This window comes from Lutjanus erythropterus, chromosome 1 (assembly GCF_056507025.1).
Source record: "Lutjanus erythropterus isolate fLutEry1 chromosome 1, fLutEry1.hap2, whole genome shotgun sequence".
Taxonomy (NCBI): Eukaryota; Metazoa; Chordata; class Actinopteri; order Lutjaniformes; family Lutjanidae; genus Lutjanus; species Lutjanus erythropterus.
The window spans coordinates 5,468,463-5,494,868 of record NC_139317.1 but is presented as its reverse complement, the minus strand read 5'-3'; the positions used below and the strand labels follow the sequence as shown (position 1 = coordinate 5,494,868).

Sequence of the window (26,406 nt, the reverse complement as noted above, 5' to 3'; positions counted from 1 at the left end):
TAATGAATGGTTTCATTTAACTTTATCATAAAAGGTCCCTTAAACAAGAATCCAGAACAAAATACAGTAAATCAGAATATATTGGCATCAGGGTATCATGGACTGTTGATCACACATTTCATAACCTCATGAGGGTTTTTAAACACGCACGTGGTGTCTCTATCACACACACACACACACACACACACACACACAGAGCTTTGTTAGCACCAGGTGTTGCAGATAATCTCACTTTGCTCTTTTACAATGCAGATGGGGATCATGTGGCTGCAGCTACAGTAGGATCTCACTTCAAAAGCATTGTGTAATCAGACAAACTGAGAGCTGAATGAAGATGAGCTGGAAAAAAAAATCATACAGCCCATCGGAGAATACAAAAAAGTTTGTTGTTTATTATATTCTGAAGTAGGTCTTGTGAGATTTTCTTTTAAAATCTGTGGAGCTGTGATGATGACTGTCAGCTGATTTCTGGTTGTATTTAATTCTGAATACTGCCTTCGTATTATTAAAGAGATTCTTGCCTCCTAAGAGTTAAAATCAACCAGCTGCTTGTTGTCATTAAAATGAATTCATGAAGGTTGGTTTCATTTGTTTTAATTTACCTTCAAAGTTAAAATACGTTACTTGGTAATTACCACCCACTTCATGAAAACCATACTTACTAATGATCACATAAATAACCATGAAATTATGGGACCTTGCACTTGAGGTGTTACCCTCTAAGTTGTTTAAAAGTTCAGCAAATCAATTACCAGAAAACAAAAGTCTAATTCATTTTTGGATCTGTAAAAAACAAAGAATATGATGTACCTTCCACTCGCTGAGCACTCCTGGGCAGCAATCACAGGGGAGGGAGGGGAGACAGCTGTTGTAGGACAGGGGGTGGACAACGTGGAAGTCCCCGTGTCCAAACCCGTGGAGGTCGAGTATGACGAGGTCATCGCCTCGTCCACCGACGGGCTGCCCTTCAGGAAAAGCCTGAGAAGAGAAGAGAAGAGAAGAGAAGAGAAGAGGGTGAGATCTTACATTTACATCCAGGAGTAAAGACAGGATTTGTCTGCAAGCCGAGGTCTTTGTTTTTTTGAGATGGCTGATCATTCAGTAGAAGTCAGAAGTTGGAAAAAGATGATCTCCTGTTATTCGATGCACCAGTCAGAGTTTACTAACAAAATATAATGACAGTTGTTGGATTGTTTCCTTATATTTTTAGGCCAGGGTTGGATTTGATTTGATTTTCTGGTTAAACTCAATAATGGGTAAATAAATGATAACTAGTTATACTATATGGTATAGATGAACACTATACCATATGAATTTGAAATCAAGTTTTCAGGACAAGACAGTAGTTTGAAAACCAATTAATAGTACTCATAAAAATAAAAAAAAGACAGAGGAGAACAGCTCCTTTCAGCAAAGTCTAAATGTCACAGATACTGTAAGAGTTTGGCAACATGACAATATATGATAAAAGTAATTATTCCATACATGTTACTGAAAAACAATAAATACAATAGATGGATACAATATACACTGTGCAGCAGTGTCATCTACCTGCCGGGTCCCCGCATGTCCCTGATCTCCACGTTGAGGAAGGGCAGGAAGGGGTTTCCACAGAAGGGGCAGGTGGTGTTCAGGTTGGAGTCGTCTGCTGTCCAGCCAGCCATGATCTCCTCGTCGTACACCAGGCAGTCGCACGTCTTACAGCGAGAACAGCTGGAGATCAGCAGCTGGAAACACACAAACAAACACAAACGTGTATAGAGGTGGGTGAGCTCACACACCATTGCTGTTGTTTTGAAATATGTTATATATGTTTTTTACTTAGTTGATTAGTATGATTTTATGTCACAGCCTGGATAAATATTTCTGATTAGTTCAAGCTATGCCAAGGAACTTTCATATGTTGTTGATTTTAGAGGCCCCTGTGGAAAAAAGCAGTGGTGTTTCCTCTGCTATAACCACAAAATAAAATGTCAAAAGTAAAATTATCTAAAGAAAAATATTCTCTCTTTTAACTAACCTACTACTCACTGTAACTTTGCCTGGGAAGATGTAAAGACAGGCTGTACAACACAACTAGTGTACGGAAATAGCTGATCCTCCCACGGATGTTAACTTAAGTAGGTCATACAGAGGCATCAGTATTAAACTGAGACTGTGTCATAACCAGGTAAAAACTCCTTGTATCAGGTTTAAAGGCTGAGGATAAATGTCTGTATGCTGCACGACTTCACTAAACACAATACTGTATCATGAACATGCAGTCTGCTGCTAAGCCCTCAGGTTCATTTTACTGCGAGTTTAAACCGTTGTTGCCAAATGTAAAGAAATATTCTGCTGAGGGAGAATCTTTATGATTAGCTTGCAAAGCAGTTTGTCAGTCCTGAAAGTTCTTTCTAAAGCCTGTCATTCAGAGTGAAATACTGTTAAAGAATTCATTCCTGCTGACATACGAGCATCGACCAGCAACCAAGTGACAAACGAACGCCAAGAAAAATCTCAGTTGTGAAGTTGCTCCTCTTCTAAAAATCTGGGCACAAATACATCTTCTCCAGAAAACAGGAAATCACAACATAGTTTATAACTTCATATTTGTAGCAAAAAGCCAAAGCAGAGGCAGGAACACATTTCTATTAGGAGCTTCTTAGCATTAGTTTGATAAAAAGATATTTGGTTAAAATTAAAGATGTTCTGTATCAAATAATTATTTCTGGTTTCCTGATTTTTGCGTCCAGTCTTTAACTACTGTGACACAATTGCTGATTTTCCATCTTGCAGTTTTACCTCCATGGCGTAGTTGTTGAAGATGCTGGTGTTGCTGGTGTAGCGTGAGGAGCCGAGGTCGGACTTGTCTGGCAGAGGGAAGCCAGGAGGCGAGAGGACGCATCCTGCAGGAGTGTGAAGAAAGATGTCAAACATGTCACCAAGACAACATTATTTTTTAACACATTTTTGAAACGAGTCTCATTTGTGAGGACATGGCCGGACTTCTCTTGGTTAATGCCACAGAGTTAACCTTTGTTTTGGAATTTTAGCATATCGGAAACTAACAAGGAACGTTTTTAATATGTTTCTTCAGCTGTCATTAGTCTTTAAAGTAAGAATTTGTTGCTTAAACTAACCCCTAACCCTAACCATCACCCGGGAGGGGTTGCTCTTACCAGGGAGCAGAGATGAGGGTCTCCCGAGGCTGGAGGCTGCAGTGGGGCTGTCCAGTCTGCTGCGGAGGGGGCTGCGTCTGGGGCTCCTGCGGGGCCCCATGGGGCCGTTCCTCTGCGGAGAGACCACAGAGCTCCCCGACTCCACGCAGTCTTCCTCATCCAGCAGGGAGGAGCAGTCTGGATCCCCAACACCGAGGGAGGAAACACTCAGACGGTCGCTGTGACCGTCCTGGACGAACAGAAGAGAGACAGACAGGTTAATGTCATCATGGACCTAACAGGTGTCCAGAGCAACAGCAGATCAGGTTCAGCAGTCAACACTGACTAACAACCACAACTATTCACCATAAGGTGCAAATAAAAAACATTTTGTACAGACATCCCCTCTCAAATGCATCTAACCTACAACCTTAACCACACAAGTCACTCTAATATAAAAATACTATGTAAAACCTCGCAGTTTTTTTTTTTTGGCAAAAATGAACTCATTGAGCTGTGTGACGTGACGTTGACCTTTGACCTTTCGGATATAAAATGTGGAGCTGCAATAAACTATTATTTTCATTATCAAAATATCAGCAATGTTTCTTTACAGAAGATCATGATAATCAAGATAATCCACAGATCTCACTGTGAGTAGCTTCATGTAGGAACTATTTTCTCTTTCCTGAAGTACACCTTCCAACCACATTACTGGAAGAAAGAAGCTTGTCTACTCATGGACGAGAGGCTCATACTGGTGACAGCCCGGGACATAAACATTAATGGCGTTCTCCTCAGCTGAGCTGAACATTAGCACCACTGAGCTAGTTAGTCTAGTGACAGTGGCTGGCAGGTGTAGAAAACAGTTCCCACATGAACCTGCTCACAACAACATCATGATTTCTGGAAAGACGTTAATGTTGAGTTTTTCCAAATTTATTTTTTGACTCTTTGAGGGCCACAAGCTGAGTGTCATCTAGCTTCATTATATTCAAGAGAGGGCTGAAATCTCTGTGGCTGTTACCTCCAAAACTTGACAACTCACACAAAAACCATCCTGATGAGGGGTTTTCAAAGTCTGTAACTGTGGGCCTCCCCTCAGATAAAACTTGGTAAAGGTTGATTAGATCCACTCAGTTCCTGGATGTCTGTGGGATCATGATTATTTTATTTGATCCCACATACACTCAATAATTGAGCCAACATAGCCTAATATAGTTGTTTTACATGCACTAAATGCATGAAAGAGGCATTGATTAGTTTCTGGCTCTAGGCAAAATGGAAAAACAGTAAAATTCCCCCAAACTACTGCATCTCTTTAACCAGATCGGACACATTTAGTCTATTCTATGTTTTCTCTTTTTTGCTATCTAATATAGTATTTTTTCTCTTCCATTCACTCACTGTCTGGAAACTGATGGCGACCTGCATGAGGAGCACTGAGCACTACACTCCAGAGGAAGTGATTTTGGAGTCAACTGCCCCTTTAAACATTTAACATTCAGCCGACCTGCAAACTGTGCAGCTGGCTGAGTTAACAGAAGCCACAGTGCGAAGTTCACACTCAGTCATGTTTCCCAGATCTTCAACCTGCATTTTCGTCCCGTTTCAGCACAGAACAAAAGGTCCGACTGGGCTTCACATCACAGAACATTTTGTACCGGACAGGAGGTGAGACACTCTGACGCTGACAAAGGATTAGTGGCTGCAAACAGCATGCTGTTCATGTGGTACCAGCAGAGAACTTTAGTTGTTCTTGATGGTTTTGGGAAAACAGAACCACCCAGGGAGCAGACTTGACCAATATATTGTCGCCGGTCAGTGGAGACTTCTACAGACTGTCCACAGGAAGAACTCTGTCAAATACTCAACAAGCCACAAGATGGCAGCAGCTCTCTCTCTCTTTAGAGGCATCTTTGACTAATGCTTGACATCAGAGCTTCATATTGTGTGCTACAGAAACAGATTTGCTAGAGTACAATCACACCAGTATTTACCCCATATACTGCAAATTATATTTGCAGAGTATTACTGAAAACCAATAGATTTAGATGTCTGATACCGTTTTCAATTAAAATAGACGATATAGGTTTAAAATTAGGTCATTGTTTTTATATAACCTATTTGGGAGCTCTTCAAAAGAGAACATACTGTAATAAGATTTATGTCTAATCTAATCTAAGTAATCTTAAGAATGCTGGGGCTCCGCATTACCACACAACAATAGGGCTGCAACTAACAATTATTTTTATCATCAATTAATCTGCAGATTATTTTCCCAATTAATCAATGTGTTATAAAATGTCAAAAAAATGCTCATCACAGTCCCCAGAGCCCAAAGTGACATCTCCAAATTGCTTCTTTTGTCCAACCAGCGTTCCATAACCCAATCAGTCTTCATTTACTGTCATTAATGACAAAGAAAAGCTGCAGATTTAAGAGGCTGAAATCAGAAAATGTTTGACGTTTTTGCTTGAAAAATTGAGTGAAATGATTAATCGATTATTATAAAAATAACTGGCAACAAATTTTCTTTCTCTGGACTAATCTAGAGCTGCAGTGATTAACTGATCATCATCAAGGCCATCAATTTGAGGACATGATTCTGTACCTTGGTGGGTGTGGTGTACGTGGCGAGACGGGAATACCAGCGGCTCGCCTTCTCCGCCACGCCCTTCCCAGCAGAGAACACGCTGGTCTTGAACACATCCAGCGTCGGTGTGAGCAGAGTGTCCAGAGCGAACGAGGAGGAGGAGGGTGAAGGTGAGGCCAGGCTCATCCTGTCTGACCTCTCCCTGTACGGGCTGGGTCGAGGGCTGGGGCTCGGGGTGGTGCTGGAGCTGCGGCAGGAAGGTGACGACCACAGACGTTGGCGTGAGATGTTTTGGGAGGGCGAGGGCGGGTGGAAGGTGCGGGAGCGCGGTACTCCAGCAGTCCTGAGGGGGGAGCTGTGGGGCAGGCTGGCTCGGCGGGGGGCAGACAGTGAGGAGGGGTGGAGGAGGAGGGGGCTGGCCGGGTCCTGCAGGTCCAGACTGGGCGTACGGCTGCTCAGCGGGCTTCCCATGTGGTTCATGTAGAGCTCGATCTCCCTGGCGAGGTGCCTGCGGGCGCTCGGCGTGCATGCCTCGTCCCCCTCTGGATACTGATCCTCCGTCTCCTGCACAGACTGAGACTCAGCTGCCAGCAGGGACAGAGGGTCATAGCCTGTCTCAATGCCTGTGCGCTTCACAGTTCCTTTGGACGTCTCGGTGGTCATGCCGCTGTAGCTGGCGCTGCGTTCAACAGGTTTCTTATGGGACTTGTTGGTTTTGTGAGAGCTCATTCCAGCTGCTGTGGTAGGGTTGTCCAAATCTATGTCCTCCAAATCAAAAATGGCCTCTGCAGTACTTCTGTCCTCATCACTGGAGTCCTGTCCCTCCATCTCCTCGTCCTCCTCCCTGTGATCATGATTTCTGGCAGCTCCTGCTTTAGCAGCCGCCCCCTCTAACCCCCCCAGAGCCAGCGAGCGAGGCCTCTTATTCTTACTGAAGTTTGCACCGGAGAGAATTTTGACATCTGCCCCCAGGTGTCCTGCGATCTTATCGGGGTCGGTCTCACCCTGGCTCATACCAAGTCCGAGGACAGTGGTGCCACTGCCGCTGCTGCCCACCGTGTCGCCGCTCAGCCGGCGGCCCCTGACGCCCTGCCAGTCAAGAGCCGAGCCGCTGCTGGCGCTGCCCACCACGTCCTCCAGAGCGCTCTTATGTCTCCTGAGCAAACTGTTGGTGTGAACCTCACCGATCTCATCCAGGGAGGAAGTGAAGAGGAGACCTGCAACATGACCTGAGAGAGAGGGAGGAAAGACCTGCTAAATCACTTGCATTTGTCTTAGGAAGTGACAAGCAGAGGGAGTTACTTTGGGCATCCAAAGTTTCAAAAGTAATCGTTTATTTTCTGAATAAACATTAAGACCCTTAACATGCACAAAATATTCAGGTTTTTGCTCTTAATCCAGGACAATGGGCCTCATCCTTGAATGTTTTCTTATTTTTCTCTTAGATTTGTTCTTAAACTAAGCAGCAAGAGTAAAATAAGAAAATCCTACATGGGATTCATGAAACATGCACTGCAATGGGCAACTGATGTGGAGTTGGTGCCTTGATGTGCACAAGTATAGTTGATTTATCTGTCTGCAGCTGTGTGTGCCATCTCTCTGGAAGTAATCCAGCCTTTATACGATTTAAACACTGGACTGGGATATACCAGACTTATCACCAAACTCTCTTTCAAAGGCCAGGACACTGATAGCTGTGAGTATGCAGATGAGAGAGATTTAGATCTTTTCATCTCTGATCTGAGTTGAGGCACAAACGTTTTGTAGATTCTGTGTTGGTAACCTAAACATCTTCAAGTGTAAAAACACTTATAATGAGATACAGAACATTCTTCTTCTGTGTTTCATGAAGTAAATTACGTTTTCTTCATCATTATTAATATTGCACGACGAAAGGTGAGTTGGCTTTTGTATCAACTGGCTTTAATGTGGTCTGGGGAACTCTTAAAATTTGATCTTACCTAAGAACAAATGGGAAGTTTTAAAGTATTGATGAAGCCACAAAAGTTCTTAAACTGTTTGCACACACAATTTAAGATAAAGTCTGTTTGTAGGAACAACTCATGCATGAGGCCCAGTTCCTATAAAGCTGTCTACACTGCTAATGAAAATGAATATTCAACTAATATTTTGTTTACATGCTGTGCAAATATGTGTGTGTTGCAAACTGAAAAATGCCCAATTTAGATGCAAATTCAGAATAGGCACTATATATGTATGTCCAAATAATGCTCCTAAAATGTTTGAAAAATGCAACTATCGGAATAAAGCCTAATTTGGAATAACCAAATGGAATATTTTGCTTACATGAGTCAAAGTGAGGTCACAGTGCATTTTACAGCTTGGAAGGACATTAATCTCCTCTGACTGAATCATTTATTCAAAATGCATAAGAAAATATCAGGTTCTTTGATCAAAAAGCAAAAAGTACAAGCCTGTGTACCTATTGTAACTATGACTAAGGAACATTTTAATGTGAAACACCCAATCATTGAGCTTAAAATTCTGCTGAATGGTCTGCAAACAACAAGCAGAAGGTGAAGGTTACACTTTGTAGAGATAATGTACTCAGTAGTTAAAATCATATCACTTTCTGAAAATCCTACAGCTCTGATTCTTTCCTCTGGCTTCTTCTCCATAGCAACAGCAGCTGAGGCTCATGGGTATTGAAATAATTAGAACAGAAGGTCTGTGTTTCTATGTTGAGAAACACTGAGGATATCATAAAAGAAAAATGTTTCAGTTCACAGCATCTAATTAAGTTTTCTTCTTTACCTGCGCTGGCGGAGCTCTTGGGCTTACAGGATGAATCATCGTATGGACAGCTGCTGCGAACGATGCCCCGGGATTTGAAGGAGGAATGGACCTCCATGTCCAGCTGAGGGAGGCAGTCTTTACTTCCCTTGGCGCTTTCTGACTCTGATACTACAAACAGAGAAATTACAATTTAAAATCAGTCTTTTTCATGTGCACAGCTTGAAAATTGTACTGGTCTTAAAAAAAATTGCAGGACAACACACGAGTGAAATGCTTTGATGTTGAGAAACCAAAATGAATGAATCATCTCTGGAGGAGACAGAAAGATCAAGGCAGAGGAAAGGGAAATCCCTTGTGGCTGCGAAGCTGCCAAGTTATCGTTTTTTATAAGGTACAGTAGACAGAAATATCAGGTGAAATCAGATCAGACAGACTACTGACAGGAGCTGCAGTCGCTCTCCTTCTTGTCATCTTTGTCGGGGGCGGAGTCCTGGGCACCGGGGTCTCCTCTCCGAACCTCCTCTTTGGACAGCGAGTTATAGCCAAGATCTGACTGATCTCCTGGAGGACAGAGAGAGAAAGACACAGATGAAATTAGAGGACAGATGAAGTCCCTTCCCTTTCGGTGAACCATCATGGGACATCGCTTTGGAAAAAATTATGAACAGTAGTCTACAGTGAGAGACAAATATTTTTGTTCCAGTTTGAATCATGTCATGAATCACACATATGATGTTTTTCAGTTCAAAAGACAGTTTCACATGTGATGCAAGAAAATGTTGAAGCATCAGACTATGAAGATACTGGACCTAATTAGAAAAACTACGGTCTGTAAGTGAAGTCATGACTTTCTCCCTCCATAAGCTAATGTTAGCCACTGAAGTTACTATGTCTGTGTGTTTTCGTACCGGAATGTACTCACACAAGTAACAGGTCTCTTCCCAGCTGATAAAACTAAACTGCGACAAACCTACCACAAACTGAGACTTTCTTGACTTGTAAAATTATCTTTCAACTTGACAAACATCATAAGCGTAATTTGTGGCACAATTCAAACTGGAACAAATAAAGATTTGTCTCTTGTTGTGGACTACCTTTCATATTTGCTCCAGAAGTAAGTTCTCATGAGGCACACCGGAAGGGGCGTGACTCTGCCTGTCTACAGACATTTAAGTCCCTCATATTAAACCACAACTTCACAGAAATATGCAACACAACACATGGAAAATCTATGCAGAGGAACGATTCAAATACAAATCTGTAAAGGCGATAACTCTTCTCTCAAAATAGCTGCACTTCAACAGCACTGTGTACATGGCACCTCTGCTGTTACTGAACAGACTGCTCACGTTTGAGGGCAAAGTCCTTTATTGACTGAAAAAGCTATTTGGTGTAAAAAATGTGAATCTATTGTAGCTTGGTGGGACTGAGGCAGGAGAGGTAAATGAAACATACATAAGAGAAAAAACTAGTGAGGCGTTTCTTCCCTTTCATCTCCTCAGTACTGGGAGACGTAGCACTGTTGCAGGGAGAAAAGAGAAAAAGCAGCTAAGCTGAGCTGAATAAAAGAATCCTCCTCGGGGCATGCAGAGCTCTACACTTACTGTAAAGAAACTAACTGCAGTTTCACAGCTGCTAATGAATTAACTGTTAAGGCTTGACGTTCGGAGAAAAAAAAAAAAAAAAAAAAACTGCCGTCACTCCAGGCTGACTCTTCCATCTGCCTCTAAAACTTCCCCGGGTCTCCAGGCAACCAGCTGTCTGATGATTTGTTCTCCCCTTTCATCTTTCCCATGAACCTCTCTGGTCGTCATCTCTAAATAAACCATGAGGCTGCACAGCTCGGCTGTAATACAGTATGGAACGACTCACAACTGATGGCAAGTGACAAATTTCATTCCAGGACTGTAATAATCAATGAACTGCACATCGAGGTCCTGTCCTCCTGCTGTGAGCTGTGAGCCGTGGTTCCCTCGCAGACTTTCTGCACACGAGGCAAAGTCTCCTGCCGAGGTTCCATCTCCATGATTAAAATGATTTCCGTAATCAAAAAGAATGTGCCTCTGGGTAATCACTCGCCATAATTGACAATGACAAATCACTCTGTGGTGAAGCAAAGAGAAAACGCAAAAGAGAGATGAGCGATAGAGGAGCAGCAGAAAGTGATGTGCCCTATAGAAAGAAGACACAGTGAAGGAAAGAAAGAGGAGGCAGAGACGAGACCACAGAGATGAAGAGAAACAGAAAAGTGTGACGATGAAAGGGCTGAAAGAAGTCAGAATAAACAATCCTTATTCTAAAAAAGTTGGGACACTGTAAAATGTAAATAAAAACAGAATGCAATGACTTGCAAATCCATTTTGATCTATATTCACCTGAAGATAGTAAAAAAACAGGATATTAAATGTTCAAACTGATGAGCTTTATTGTTTTTGATGCCTGCAACATGTTCTAAAACGTTGGGACAGAGACAACAACAGACTGGGAAAGCTCAAAAAACATCAGTGTGGAGGATTCAAAAGTTAAACGGGTGAATTGGTAACAGGTGACATGATGGGGTATTAAAGAGGCTTCCTGGAAAGGCTCAGTCACTTACAAGCATGAATGGGGTGAAATTCCCCACTTTGTGAAAAACAGTGTGGGAAAATAGTCCAACAAGGTTTCTCAACACAAAATTTAGAGATTACACCATCTGCAACTCATGATATCAATAAAAGAGAATCAGAGAAATCTCTCTACATAAGGGGCAAGGCTGAAAACCAGTTTTGAATTCCTGTGACGTCCGACCCCTCAGGCAGTGCTGCATTAAAAACCAGTATGATTCTGTGAAATATATTACTACGTTGGCTCAGGAACACTGTTGAAAACCGTTGTCAGTAATCAGTTTGTTGCTGCGTCTGCAAATGCAAGTTAAGACTAACATGCAAAGAGAAAGACGTATATCAACAACATCCAGAGACGCTGCAGACTTCTCTGGGCCCGAGCTCATCTGAGATGGACTGATATAAAGTGGAAAAGTCCACATTTCAGATTGTTTTAAGAAATCATGGAGGCCATGTCCTCTGAGCTTAAGAGGAAAAGGACCATCCAGATTGTTACCAGCATGAACTGCAAAAGCCAGCATGTGCGATTGGGGGGTCTGTTAGTGCACATGGCATCATGGGTAACTGTCACATCTGTGTCACATTAATGCTGAAATGTACATACAGGTTTTGGTGCAACATATGATGCCATCCAGACGGTGACTGGATGACACATTCTGCACGTTTAAGTTTAGTTTGATAGTAAAAGAGTTCAGGTACTGGACTGACCTGCCTGCAGTCCAGATCTGTCTCCTACTGAAAACGTGTGGTGCATTATGAAGCACAAAATACGACGACAAGAGTGAGAAAGAGTTTCAAAACAATTCGTGTCCTCAGTTCCCAAACGCTTGCTAAGAGCTGTTGAAAGAAAAGGTGAACATGCTCCTGTCCGACCTTTTTGGAACGTGGTGCAGGCATCAAATTCAGAATGACTGTATATTTACAAAAGTTTGAACATTAAATATCTTGTCTTCGTGCTGTATTTAACTGATTGAAAATCATTTGCAAAATCATTGCATTCTGTTTTTATTTACATTTTACACAGCATCCTAACTTCTTTGGAACTGGGGTTGTGAAAAAGTTGCAAGATGAAACAGAAAAATGCAACCAGAGAGAGAGAAAGACAGGCAGGCTGACAGAGAGGTTTACCTGGGTGGAGGGTGGCTTCTCTGAGCTCAGAGCCCCCCCAGTGTGAGTGGGCCACCGGGGCCCTGGCGCCCACGCTGCCGCCCCCACGGCCGGCTGCATGCAAGGGCAAGACAGGCAGGGCCAGAGTGAAGGGCAGGGTTAGGGACAGAGCAGAGCAGAAACCACAGCCGCAAAACCAGGGACAGACATGGATGGACAACGGGGACGAAAGGAAGGTGGACAAACGGGCGGCAGAGGTAATAAAGGAGGTGTAAGAGGAAGAGGGGGACGAGGAGGAGGCCGGTCGGTGAGCGGGACAAATGAGGAAGGAGGATAAAAAAATGTCATTGAGAGAGAAGAAAAAGATGAAGAACAAGATGGCTGCCTGTGAAAGGCTGAGTCAGGCAGCAGCCATGTTGAGTGTACCTGTGCTAGATCTATCGTCAGTGGGGTCTACTTTGACGGAGTCAGTGGCGAAGGGGCCCTGCTCGGCCAGGTTAGTGTCGGCAGAGCTATCCAGGCTGCCGTGACTCACAGCGTCCAGGTCGCTGCCATCTGCCCAAAGACAACAAGGCGTTAAAGGAAGCCGAGCGCCATACTGTTTTTCATAGTTTTTTCTAATCGTCTAAGTGTTGACAAGGTGACAAGAACTGTTCCAACGAGTCTGTGCGCTTCAGCGTTTTTAATGTCATGAAGAAAAAGTATGTTGATTATGTTTTGTTTCTGTATTTTGATATAAATCCAGTTGAACCAGCACATACAGTAAGAATGACTATTAATTGGGACGCACAATAGATTTTTTCAGCTCATACGATAACTGATAATTACCTGCTTTTCACAACTGATATTAATAACAGTAAGTTTCACATTTCTGTATTTTAAAAAGAGGTTCATATAAGCTGTAGTTTATTTGCACCTGAGGGTAAGAATTGGATGATTTAATGTTCCACAGCTCTGACCGAACAAAATCTGACAGTTCTGACTCTTCAAAGGTTCATTTATTTTTTCTAGTGAGGTAAATATACTTGGGCTTTTGTAGAGCATTTCACCTACGAATCCAAATTAATCTGTCAAATCAGATATTCATTGGCAATAATTTCATAATTGGAATAAATTATATTTATTTTAATTTTTTAATTTTCATTATCAGCCAGTGATTTATCTGATAATATTTATAATGCATCTCTGATTAATGACATGGCAAAATACTTTTTTAGAACTTAAAAATACTTCATGGATAATGTTGAGATGAATAAATTCCAGCCACTGGGATAAAACAGTGGCTGTAAGACATTTATTTATGGGTCCCATCGTTTCATAACATTAAAAGGAAATGATGTGGAACAGTAAATAAATACTGAGGAACATTTACATGTAAATTGGTTCTAATAATGCATTTACAATGAATTAATTACCTTCTAGTGTAACCTCAGAAGTCTTTTGGTCAGTGCAGAGCAGGTCAGGTGAACATGCAAAAATGTCAGTCTACAAGAAATAATTTACATAATTTAACCTACGTGGATTATTATATGTTTTTATTATAGTTTTTATTAAATATTATATATGTATTAGGGTCATTGTAGGACATGCAAGCAGCGGCAATGTGATGTGGTTCCTTGACATAGAACACTATTTTTCCAACTTTTGTTCTCTTAAATTTGTTTATCTCTTTCTTGTAAATTCACCACCACTATTTTTTTTTTACCTACAATGGTCCTAATATATCACTGTTGTCAATAATAAATGAATATTTACTTGGGTATAATACATTCTGTGTTTTCTAAGTCAAGAGTTTAGCAGATCTTTTAAGGAGATCCCTCTAGCAATTATGCCAGGACAACTAAATTAACTTAAATAAATGTTCCTTTGTCTCTCTCTTCCTCATAATAAGAACCACATGAAACTCTCTAGGAAGTCATTAGGTCAGTTGTTGTAACCTCTTGTGTCACAGTGAAAACATTATATATAATGTGTGGGACGAGGGTAGAGCGAGAGTCATGAATTATACATTATGTCATCAGTAACATTATAAAAAATGAAGACGACCAGGAATCTTTGTCTCTTTCAAACTGAATCACAACTGAACTGAACTGAACTGAACTGAACTGAACTGAGGAGAGTTTAAGAACACAATGCATACGTCTGGTAACAGGGAGTATCTTAAAAAAGCAGGGATTAGCAGGACGGGGATTAGCATGTACTGAGTGTGCAGGTGTTCACAGGCATGCAGAGGGAGTTAAATCACACATGTCGAGATAGTTGTGTTTTATTCTTTTACCTTTTAACTCTGCTTGTCATGTATTACAACTGACAAAATATTTTTATAAATGAGATGTATTTGTATTGATTATAATGTTATGTCTGATCATCATGTATTCTAACTGTATTTAATGACGAATTATCATTAGCTACTGACTGTCTGACTGATTTATTATTTAAATCACACAATTTTTCCTTGTGTTAATTTCTCACCTCCTTCATACTTCATACTGCTTTTAACAGTAGTATGCAGCATGCAACTGTAAAATAGGTTCATGTTGCAGTATGCAAGAACAGGCTTAGCTTCTCCTGGTTTTGGAAAGTGGAAGTACAGCACAGCTAAGAGCAAACTGCTGCTACTGTCTTTTCAACAATGACCAGTTTGTGTGACCTTTACAGTGCTTGTCATCAAGATGTTTTTGGTCTTCCTTATTTTATGATTAACAGTGAAGGAAAGCATGAAAAAATGTGATATATACTGGATCAATAACTTAGGAAAGTGTCTTTCAAGAAATTACATAAAGTTTAGCTGGTAAGTGTAACAGTAACAGTGTATTTCCCATCTGTTTCTTACTGTATATAGGAGAATGTTAGAGAGATGAATGAATGTTAAAATGATGTAATGCTATATTTTAGTCCAGATAAGACTGGAAATAAACTCTAAATCATACAACTGTTTATTATTTTTGGAAAATTCCATATTAATAAGAAAAATGATCAGGAAGTAACTTTAAATTCTTAAACAAATATAATATGCTGCATATAACACAAACTCTAACATTGTAAAATGTAAATATAATGTTGTCCTCTTTTTGTTTTCTATTGTCTATGTGTAATGTGTACAACAAAGAAAGACTTTTCCAACGCTTTGCATTGTGGGACAGAGCAGATGACGTATAGCACAGATTTTACTTCTGTTTGCATACGACATGCTACATTTTGGCCAAATAAGTGGGCGATTTTGAAAACAGGTTGTATTTATTTTTGTTTTTCTTTCACACGTCATCAATGTGAAAAAGAAAACAAACCACAATCCAAATTTAGCATTTTTTATGTTCTTAACCAGCGTGTACAGTAGAGAAGGTCAAGACCTTCACATTTAGCTAATCTTACAGTCTCTGGGATTTGTTTCTACCTTCTTTCACACACAGACAGGCAGTATTAAGGTTACATCAATGTAAATACATAAATGTATTCCTAACTTCAAACTTAATACACTTATTTGCATGAATAAACTGTTGTGTTTTACTGATATACCTGTGTCTTTACTGGTTCTTCCCTGTGTTTTACTTTTTAATCTCTCTGTAAAGCATTCTGGCTAAATAAACTTGTATGTAGTCTATTTAAATTTACTATCAACTGATTTTGATCAGTTATGTAGAGTTGAGGGTTTGGAGTTTTGTCAGGTTTGCAGGATCATTGCAGGTCACAGGCATCAGATTCTCCAACTGTTTAATGAGACATCGACAACAACATTCCTCCTGTCAGACATGCAGAGCGTTATTGATCGCAGTTACCTGACAGAGGGCTCTGGGTGAGGGGAGCGTGTCGTCGCAGCGCCCGTTTGAACTGCGCCACGCCCAGAACGACATTTCTCAGCTTCATCCACAGGAAGTATCCTCCTCTGGTGCTGGAGGGCCACGTGCTCTCCAGCACCGCCTGGAGGGGAGGGAGGCAGAGGAGGCAGAGGAGCAAGATAAGATGACTGAAGAAAAATGTTGCTACCAAAGTACTCTGAACAGTCCAAGACCACATTTTTTTGCAACAGAGTTCATTTTTAATTCAAATGATTAAGAATATGGATTTTTTTCTTCCACCATGAAATGTTCTTATATTCATCTATGAAACAAATTACTGAACATGAAGAGTCTGAATATTGTGAGATTATTGTGTGAATTGTAGCTCCAACTTCATTCATTCAGATTCAACTCGACATTTTGAAGTGAGCGAACTAAAACTGACCCAATCTGTTCCATATAAAATCAGCCTGAATGAATTTTTCATCAAAGGCATTAACTGCGGCGGTACTAGATCCACAGTCACACTCGACATCAGAAAAGGAGAAGGAAAGGCGCTGCAGCTGTTGGTGGCCAAGTCACGTTCGACACTCTCTGTCTGCTCCTAAAATACACTTCAGAGGCCCCCTGAGAAAAACAGGATTGGTATGCCACTGAGCAGAACTGGGTTTATTATGCTGACTGCTCCTGTGTGAAGGCTCTCAGGATTGGACCAGGTGAAATGAGGCTGACCTCCTGCAGATTTTGTCGGTGTTGTTAAGACAACTACAGCACAGGTCTGTCCTACTTAGTGTTACTTCAGTACTATAGGTGTTTGTAAAGGTTTTATGTTAAACGCTCCTGTTATCTTGGCTCCGATACCAGCTCCTGAACAATACTTTTCGCCATTCCAATTTTATAAGATTCATTTTAACAGAAAGAAAATTATATGAAACTTTACCAAGGAATTACTCACTTCAAAGGACAGAACTGTTGAAAGACTTAAATTATCCTCTTTCAGAGGTTATTAATTTCAATTTTAAAGCTAGCTTCTCAAGAAGCTGGCTAAATAACTCCCTAAAGTCAGGCTAAATTTTGGCAAGTGATTTTCAAAGAGGTCCCTTGACTTCTCACTTCAAGATATCTGGGTGAAAATCCATGAGGACTCAAGAGTCCCTGCTGTACAGGCACGCCCGCTTTATGCTAATCCCATCCAGGTTTTTTTTTTTTTGCTAATTTTATTTGAATATCTCTGCATACTAGAATCCAAAAACAGTGTTAAAATTGCAGAAATTCTGTATGACTGGAAAGATGACACTCATGTGGATTCAGTGAACCCAGCTGTATTCAGGTATATTTTTATTGCAGTAAAATCATTTTTTGAAACTTGATCTCTCAGTATAAAATGACCTTTAGTGATCTCTGAGATAATCAATGCCTCATGAAACTTCACAACCACAATTTAAAGACCTGGAGCGTTCAGAGGATGGATGGATTTCCTACATGCTGACAGTCGGGGGATTTCTGAGAAACTCCCAGAACAGAAGTGCTCACAATCCAAACGCTGAAAAATGAAATTCTTGAAGAAATTTCCAAATGTCAAAAGTTTTTGAAACCAAATCACAGCGTGAATTTTTATTACTCATGGTCTTGGCATCTTAATGTGTTATTTTGAAGGGATTTTTGAACATTTTTATTGATTCTGGAGTGGTCTTGACTTATATGTGGCATTTACGGTTATCGGCTATCTCTCCCAAAGTTCTCCTGCCCCCCCACCCTGAAAAGACAAAAATGAGTGAACACCTCTTCTGCTCACTAATCACCACATTCTGTGTTGTTGAAGTGCAAAACAAAAGCTGTTTCCCTCGCAGAGCTAAGCTCATCAGCTGCTGGTTCTGGCTTCATATTTAGCATACATGACATGAAAAGACATAAAGCTCACTAATCAACACCTGGCAATCTCAAGGTGATGACAAGACTCCAGGAAGTCACCAGTTTTTGAACAAATGAGATATAATGTGTTAATTAGTGAGTTGCAGAGGTGGATTTTTTACCCCTCGACAGAGCCAGGCTGGTTTCCCCATGTCCAGTTTTTATACTGAGATGAACTCACTGTCTCCTAACTGTATCAGTCCTAAGGTGCCAAGAGAGCAAATCAGCACCTTTCCCAGTGAGGAGGGAAAAAACTACCTCCCGCACCAATTTAAGGGTAAATGAGGAAAAACTGATGGCTGTCCTGCACCTAAAGATTTACTCTCATTTCCAATCACAGACATCCAGTTAGTGGACTGAGAGACTGGTCAATACCTAATTTTTATTAAGAATTGTTACCAACATGATTTCTTGTTCTTACTGTAATTTATGTACACAGACAAACGTGCCTACAGGGCGGCTGATGATGGGGAATTGTTTGTGTGGTGAGTCATCGAAACCATAGCACTATTTTTATAGAGACTAACCCACTGAGGCCAAAGCTGATGAAAAGAGAAGGATGTTCAAAGTTTCCTGCTGTGATGTGAAAGCCCCAGACTTTCTTTGACCGAGCCCGTCTTGACTTAATGATGTTGGTACTTCTTGGTTTGTTATTGTTGTTTTTCTTCGGGACCGAACTGTCTGGTTTTCCACTGTTGTTCGTCTGACAACCACCCTCTAATTTAAAAAATGGGTATAAAAAAAAGTAAAATAAATTCTTTGCGAAATTCCTTGACATTCCTCGACTGAGTGGAAATGTGAAACTATGTTTGTTTTTTTTAAACATTCTTGAGCTGCATATAATAATGTGATATTCAGATGGTGTTACTATTGTTTTCTCAAGGATACAGAAATAAGGTTCTTCATTTCACTGCATGTTTACTTTGTTTCTCTATGATCTATGTGACAAATAAAGTATCTGTTGTTAAAATTAACTCAAACTGAATCTCGCCATCATGTGGTGCTTCGCCTCAAGTGTCGTTCTGCAGGGAACACATACATTTAAATTGCAAATAATAGGGAACTGCAGAAACTAGGGGTGTCAAGATTCTCCATATCCACCATTTTAATTTGCCATTTGATTTTAGGTAACTTTTTTGGCACTGATGGCTATGCCACTGTTAAACTAGTCTTAAACAAGTCTTTATTTGAAGAGATCAACAGGTCAGTGGTTTTAAGCCCCGACATCTGTCATTAACATTTTCAAATTGTTCAGCTAACCAAAAATGTAAATTTGTAAGTGAGCGATGATGAAACAGCTGGACACAGACAGATGGATTTAAATGTCCTCGGCAGCTTTGTCTTCTCTTGTTTGTCCTCTGCCCACCCGTCTTCGCCCCTCCGGCAGAAATGACAGCACTATAACCCAGTGCCGTGGATCAGTGGTTCTCAAACTTTTTCCGGCACACCCCACTTCAGAGGCTGAAATATGGGAGCTTTTTATGCGTTTATTTAGATAGTACAGCTGAAGATGTGACAGGAAAGGAGGAGAGAGACGGGGGATTAAAAACGGCAAAGGAACTCAGGTGGGAGTCAATTCCTTGGCCAATGCTGAGGACTCGCAGCTTCATGAGGTGCACGCTCTACCAACTGAGCCACTGAGCTTCAGGTTAGTTTTCTGGAGCTACTGATCACTTCTAATTTAGCTGTTTTAGCTCCTCAGTTGTTTTAAAAAGCTGTGATAAAGAAAAGGCCAAAAATATCCAGTCTCATTTTGGGTGCAACTGAAGCACAACTAAATTTAATGAGGAATGAACGCCAGAATTAATAGATAAGCGCATATAAGCGCATATAAAACCTCCTTCCCTCCTCCCTCCAATCCTTACACTTCAAAGACCTAAAGAAGCATGAAAGGGAAGAAAAGCACCTGCGACTATCTAATGGAGCAGCTGCAGTGGATACTGATTGTGTCAGTGGAGAAATCCACCACCTTGATGCCCCCAAACCAACAAGATTAAATGAGATCCTTTGAGGCGTCAAAACACACTGGAGTAACCTTTACTGTGGCCTTGTCTCCTGACGGGCAGCTCCCACATCAGCCAATTTACTTTTTTACTCCCTGGGTTGCCAGATCAGGGGCAGGCTGTGATGATACAGTAACAGAGCCACGATTTATCCTGACACCTGGGTGTGATCACACACACGGCGCTGTACAACCTTGGAGGGAAACTGCAAATGTCAACAGTGTTTCTTTTTATCTGAGAGCCGAGTGTCTGCAGAGGTGTTACTGTGATGAAGTGTCTCTGCCTCGCAAGTACCGACCGGAGAGGAATGAATTTTAGTGATGGAGCAACTGAACAACGTGGCGGTGTAATAATGTGGGTACAATTATTTATGTGGCTATCGTGAATCATGAATAAACAAACATCTCGGCTGCAATCGGTCTGCCTTGTAATATATCATCTAACATACTTTCATCCAGGGTATGGCTGAACTTTTTGAGGAACTGCATTTGATCACTGTCCTTCAAGGTCATTTTACTTGACATTAATATAGTCACATATTTTATGACAGTGCAGTACTAATTTAGGGTGTTCCAGCAGCAACTCGAGATATTTCTCTGCATCTTGATCTCGGCTTCATCAGACTTTTATTTCTTTAATTGCAACCCCATGCATGACAATGTGTGGTGCATTTTGAAGCACGAAATAGAACAACAGAGATCCTGGACTGTCAAGCACCTGAAGTTGTATATCAAGCAAGAATGGGAGAGAATTTCACTTTCACTTTTCCAAACACTTACTGAGTGTTAAAGGAAAAGGTGATGTATCAGAGTGGTACACCGGCTCCTGTCTCAACTTTTTTGAATCATGTTGCAGGCATCAAATTCAGAATGAGTGTATATTAACATAAAACATGAAATATCTTGTCTCTGTGTCATATTCAGTTGAACATATATATAAAGTTTTTGCAGATTACTGCCTTCTGATATGACACCTACAGTGACATACTTTCTGCTGTAGTGAGTTTATCATGTTCTGTTTGATTGGCTACTGTTCAACAGCCAATCCTCTTGACTCTTACTGTATTTTATTACTCTGACTCAGTCGGCCTCTTCATCCATCACAGCTGATGAAACTGGAATATCGCCTTGGACGGTCTTTCAAGTGATTTGTTTGACATTTAGCTGTCATGGGTGCGTTCACACATTAGTCAAACTTGCAGCAGAATCAGCAGAATATTCTTAACACACCCACGTGAGAAACACCAAACCCAGGATGACAGTATACTGTAACACTTGGGAGTCCCACTGCTAATATATTTTTATTAGCACTTGTATAAGACACTGCACTGGGTACGTAGTGGTGAGCTGCACCCTTTATCCACCTTTAAAGTCTTCCACTGTGTCCCTCCCTACAATAGATTTGTTGTTTTTAGGGTTAAGGACAGAGGATCTCTACGGGAACATAGCAGGACAACGGTATATGCCACATAGAAGTGATGCACAACATCTAACAACGGGGAACCTGAAGAGTTATTTGAGATGTGGCTCAGCAGCAATGAGTCAAGTTTTTCTATTCACAAATCTGTTACAAACATTGCGTTTTCTTTAAGCACCTATTAAAATTTTGAAGGCTCATAGTGTATAAGAGCTTAGAACATTCTCAGGCTCAATCATATCTAATAAGTTGTTGCAGCAATTTCTGGGTTGATGCCATGATGTCACAGATTTAGTGCAAAATGTAATCATTTGTTACTGCTTGAGAATTGCTCAAAATAGTGAAAATTCTCCTCAGAATACCACATTAAGACCCCCATTTATTATATTATCAAAAATGTTCAGCGTGTTTTTTGTTGTCAGTATACGTACACAAGCCATCCGTCGTGTTTGTGTTTGTGAAGTTTCATGAGGTTGTGATTATCCTAGAGGTCACTACAGGTCATTTTATACAGCAAAGTCACATTTCAGTCTCACTATAATGACGTGGCTCCTATGGGGACTGACATCATCACACATGAATACAGTTGGGCTCACTGAATCAGCAAGGGTCTCGGCTTTCAAGTTATACAAAATGAATGCAATTCCAATTACGTTTAGGGACCCCTGTATGAAGGAATATTCAAATACACATTCAAAAACATGCAGCATCAGCATTAAGTGTGAATGTCTGTAAAGAGGAGTCTCTTGGGGACACAGAAACCATTTTCATTCAGACATCTTGAGGTGATTGGAAGAAAGGGACCTCTTTGAAAACGGCCAGGCCAGTTTTTCCCTTACCAGCGTTATTTACAGTCTCTGAATAACAGTAATGTATGTGGATGTTGTAATTTTATGATATAAATATAAAAACAACTGCCTTTGCTGTCAGATTTGCATCGCAGCACTTCATCAACCATACAGAACTGTTCTCCGTACCTTGTTGTAGTAACCGTAGGTGATGGCATTGGGGTGGACTCCGGCCTTCTTCATCTCAAAGAGGACTCTGACTGCCAGGACAGGTTGGCCATACTGTCCACACAGCTGCATCAACACCCGGTAGCAGACCTGCACAGTGTATATACATGTGATTGTTTAGGCAGGAGGACAGCAAACCCTAAATAGACGTTGGTGTGAGACAACAACTGGCTGTAAATATTGTTATAATGGTCAAAAATAGCAAAGCCTAACAAACTGTCGGAATGAATACATGTCAAACAGGTATTGTTGGATGTACCTCATCAGGGGGCTGCAGTTTCTTTGCCTGCATCTTCCTGAGGACGTCGTAGGCAGTGCGAAGCGCCCGCACCTTGGAGTGACACACCTTCACGTACGCTGGCAGACAGATGAACCACAGGCCGTAGCAGTGACGGAGCAGGCACTTGGACCACAGCTGGGGGATGGACGAGTACTTCTTGGCTATCTTCTGGGCTGATTTGATCTCCTGTGGATGAAAAAGGAGGGCGAGGAAAAGAAATTCTTTCATGCACAGATCAGGCTCAAGGATATGTGGGATTTCACTCAAATCTTCAGGCTGAAATCTAATCTTTGAGATTAGAAGTTCATCCAAATCACCCCTGACCCAGTGAATCATATCTTTTTTCTTACCACTATCGCAAAAGGGAACAAAACTCCCATTTCCTTCACTTTCATTATTTTTCTGGATTGCTTCAAGCAGGTCTGTATGTATGCTGAATTCTAATAACTGTTTGACTCATATGGCTCTTATTTAATTAGAGAGCATTCTTCTTAGAGGATTATCTGATTGTCTCATTCGTAATGAACCCTGTGTAATATTAGAGATTGTACTTTTTTCAGTCTCAAATTAGTTTTCAGATGTATCTCCGGGGCCTCTTTCCAGACGTATTCAAAGACACACAGTACAGAGTAACTAGGAGCATGGTGAATGGCAACTGTACAATACCACAGCATCGACTGAAATTTGGATAATCAGCTTTCTCCATGAAGGGCTCTCAACTCTGGAACACTTTACCGACGGAAATCAAATTAATTTTAGATATAAAATCTTTTACAACAAAGGTTAAGGGCAGCTTAAAAGCATTAGTATTATATTGTGTTTTCATATTTGTAGTGTATTGTGGTTTATAATACTGAAAGCTGTATAATTTAATTATACTATTGAAAAGCCCAACTAGGGACAAGCGTTGAAAATCAGCATTAGCTATTAGGGTTGTAAATCTTGTGTATTATCCTTAACAGATTGTTGAAAATGTTAATCAATAATCGGATAATCATAAATTATTCATTAGATACAAAACATCTCCTTTTCTTATTTTAGATTTTATTTAAACAACTCTAGTGGCACATTAGTGACGTAAAACATTAATTCGTGAAGCACAGGCTGAACTAACTGTGCCTCGCCTGGAAAGTAGACGAGATCAGGCAGCCGCAGCGGGAGGTCGAGACAAAAAGCTTCAGTCAAGTCGGATAGTTTTTTAGCAGCCTGCAGAGAATATACAGAAAGTGACAGAAATATTGACACCCTGTTAGATCATGTGAAGGCTCCCTGTAGTCTGCAGACCACGTTCAGATAGTTACAGCTGAAGAAATGAAGTATGTGTTCTTGATCACTGATGAAGCTGAAGGTGCTGGTCCACGATCATCTGTTCTTTTTATGTCTGCCTCAAAAAGCTGCTTGTATTGATAGTTCCTATATGAATTCGAAATGCAGCGATTAAATCAATCACCAGTTTTAATAATCGATTAACCCGTCAACGTCAAAATTCTCTGATTTCAGCCTCTTAAATGTGAATATTTTCTAGTTTCTTTTCTCCTCTGACAGTAAACTGAATGGATTTGGGTTGTGGACAAAACAAGACATTAGAGGACATCATCTTCAGCCTTGGGAAACACTGATCAACATTTTTTGCCATTTCCTGACATTTTATAGGCAAACTAATCGATTAATCGAGAAAATAATCAACCGATTAATCAACTATGAAAATAATTGTTAGTTGCAGCCCTAATATAAATAATCTTTACTATTATAAACCACACAATATATGCAGATTCAATCTTCATTCCTCAACATAAGACAATTAAATCTTGTGTTAAACATTACAATTAAACAGGAAATTTGGATTTCCTACAAAACGTGGTATTGTTGTCAAAACTAATGAGCCAGTTGGAGCCTGTCAGCTCAACAATCAGGCAACAGCCAGATGTTTGCAGTCAGTGGAGAGTTATTGTAAGGTTGCCCATGCGTGCATGACGTCAATGAAAGTCAGGATCAAGATGGGATCGATTCTGCACAGGCTTGGCTCATGTCAAACAAGCCTAATTTAAATGAACAGAATAATATAACAAAAAGGCTCTCAGTCAAAATGACTGCTCTTATCTATCTGCCCTTATTCAACAAATGTAAAACAGGATGCAATTACATTTCTAGACTAACAAGGCAGACCAAACCAAATTGTGAGAAAAGCTGTGCGCTCCACAGAAAAGACACATCAGTTAAAATATTTTTAATCAGGTAAATTCTAACAGCGATTAATCATTTATGGATATAAACTCGACGCAGCACATCAGTGCAAGTCAGACAATTAAAAAATAAAACAAAATAAATGTTTAAATAATAAATGACCTTATACTGGTGCTCTGATTTTAGCAAACTCTGGGAAAGATCAGCTCAGTACCTAAACAAATAAATCAATAATAAAATATCGCCTGACAACGGTGAGTTACTGCTTCACTGACCTGCTTGGTGCGTCTAAACATCGGGGCAGGGCTGGTGGGACAGCTGTGCCTGGCAGCGAGGCGGGAGGAGGCGGTCCACAGGCCCTCCACGGGGTCAAACAGGTCAAGACTTAACACTGGGAAACCATCATACCTGATGAAGAACACACATCAGTGACAGCAGGCACACATATCCTATTTTCTCCCAGCACCGAGCGTCTGCAATGAAAACAATTAAATGTTGGCATTATCCAACGTAAAATGTTTTTTTTCCAAGGTTAAAAGGATCATAAAGACAGTTTGCTTGTAATTATCTACCAGGAGAGATGATAATAAATTCTGCAAATCTGTTGGTCATTATGGATTATTACAGGAGCTTAAGAAAAGCGTTCCTGAAAAATCTCTCAGCATAAATTATTTAGAGTGAAACATGAGCGCAGAATACAAATAGCACATATTCAGATGCACACAGTCCAGCAGTCGTCTTCAGTCTTTGGTCCCAGTGAGGGAGCTGGACTCCTGCTGGTCCTCAATCAGCTATTTCAAGAAAGAAATTAACAAACTTTCATCTCCGTTTATTATTCTGATTTTCTAATTTTCTCCCTGCTGTTAGGCATAAGTCTTGTATTAAGTTAGTCTCATGGAAGATGTCAAGTAGGAAGACGGCACTTAACAGCAGAATAGTACATCTTTTCCCATTAACACGAGCGCTGGGTATCAATACACAATTCCTTTAAGGTATCGACCAAAATAATACAGCACCAAGTCATACTAAAACCTCTCCAGTCAGACAATACCTGCATTCAGTCCCTTTCGCATCCAGATTCAGAGAAATATGACTATTTTCATGGTTTTGCTTGCAGCCAATCACCACAAGTCATCTTTGATTTAATGCAATGTGTGATTGGCCAACTACTGCAGCATCTATGGATGGTAGCTTGCAGCTACATACAGTCTGTGGTGGTGGAGTTAAGCAGAGTGTATTTGACTTGACGGAGTCGGCAGCTGAGTGTAGTGATATACAACCTAAACCAAAGAAAAGGTACTGAATGAAGTACTCTATCAGTACTGTATACTGTATTTAAACGACAGCCCTAATTAACACACATCACTTAACTTGTTTGCACTCTGTTAAAACACCAACTTTGCAGTAGGGTTGTACAGTTATCACCAAAATTATAATCATGACTAGTTTATTGTTTTTGCACTTTTAATTGCATTTTTAAATAAACAGCACTGCTTTCACTTCCATGTTGTGCTACATTTCTGCTAAGGTAAAAATCTGTGCATCAAAATCAGACCGGTCCTTATTCAATGTGTATCTCACTCTTCTTGGTCTTCATGTATTCATCGCACTGGAGTG

General features: G+C 40.6%; 1 protein-coding gene across 1 annotated transcript in view; it reads right to left on the bottom strand.

Annotated features, from left to right (window-relative positions):
* The window catches only part of LOC146332559 (C-myc promoter-binding protein-like), a 117,661-nt gene that overhangs the window by 6,674 nt on the left and 84,581 nt on the right, over positions 1 to 26,406 (bottom strand). The window contains exons 16-27 of the mRNA XM_084729882.1: positions 25,065 to 25,197; positions 22,585 to 22,791; positions 22,287 to 22,415; positions 15,980 to 16,121; positions 12,630 to 12,758; positions 8,935 to 9,054; positions 8,512 to 8,661; positions 5,755 to 6,965; positions 3,162 to 3,390; positions 2,785 to 2,888; positions 1,552 to 1,727; positions 811 to 978 (exon numbers count right to left, since the gene is read on the bottom strand). Coding sequence (XP_084586008.1) covers positions 811 to 978; positions 1,552 to 1,727; positions 2,785 to 2,888; positions 3,162 to 3,390; positions 5,755 to 6,965; positions 8,512 to 8,661; positions 8,935 to 9,054; positions 12,630 to 12,758; positions 15,980 to 16,121; positions 22,287 to 22,415; positions 22,585 to 22,791; positions 25,065 to 25,197 — 2,898 coding nt within the window. The remainder of the gene's footprint in view (positions 1 to 810; positions 979 to 1,551; positions 1,728 to 2,784; positions 2,889 to 3,161; positions 3,391 to 5,754; positions 6,966 to 8,511; positions 8,662 to 8,934; positions 9,055 to 12,629; positions 12,759 to 15,979; positions 16,122 to 22,286; positions 22,416 to 22,584; positions 22,792 to 25,064; positions 25,198 to 26,406) is intronic.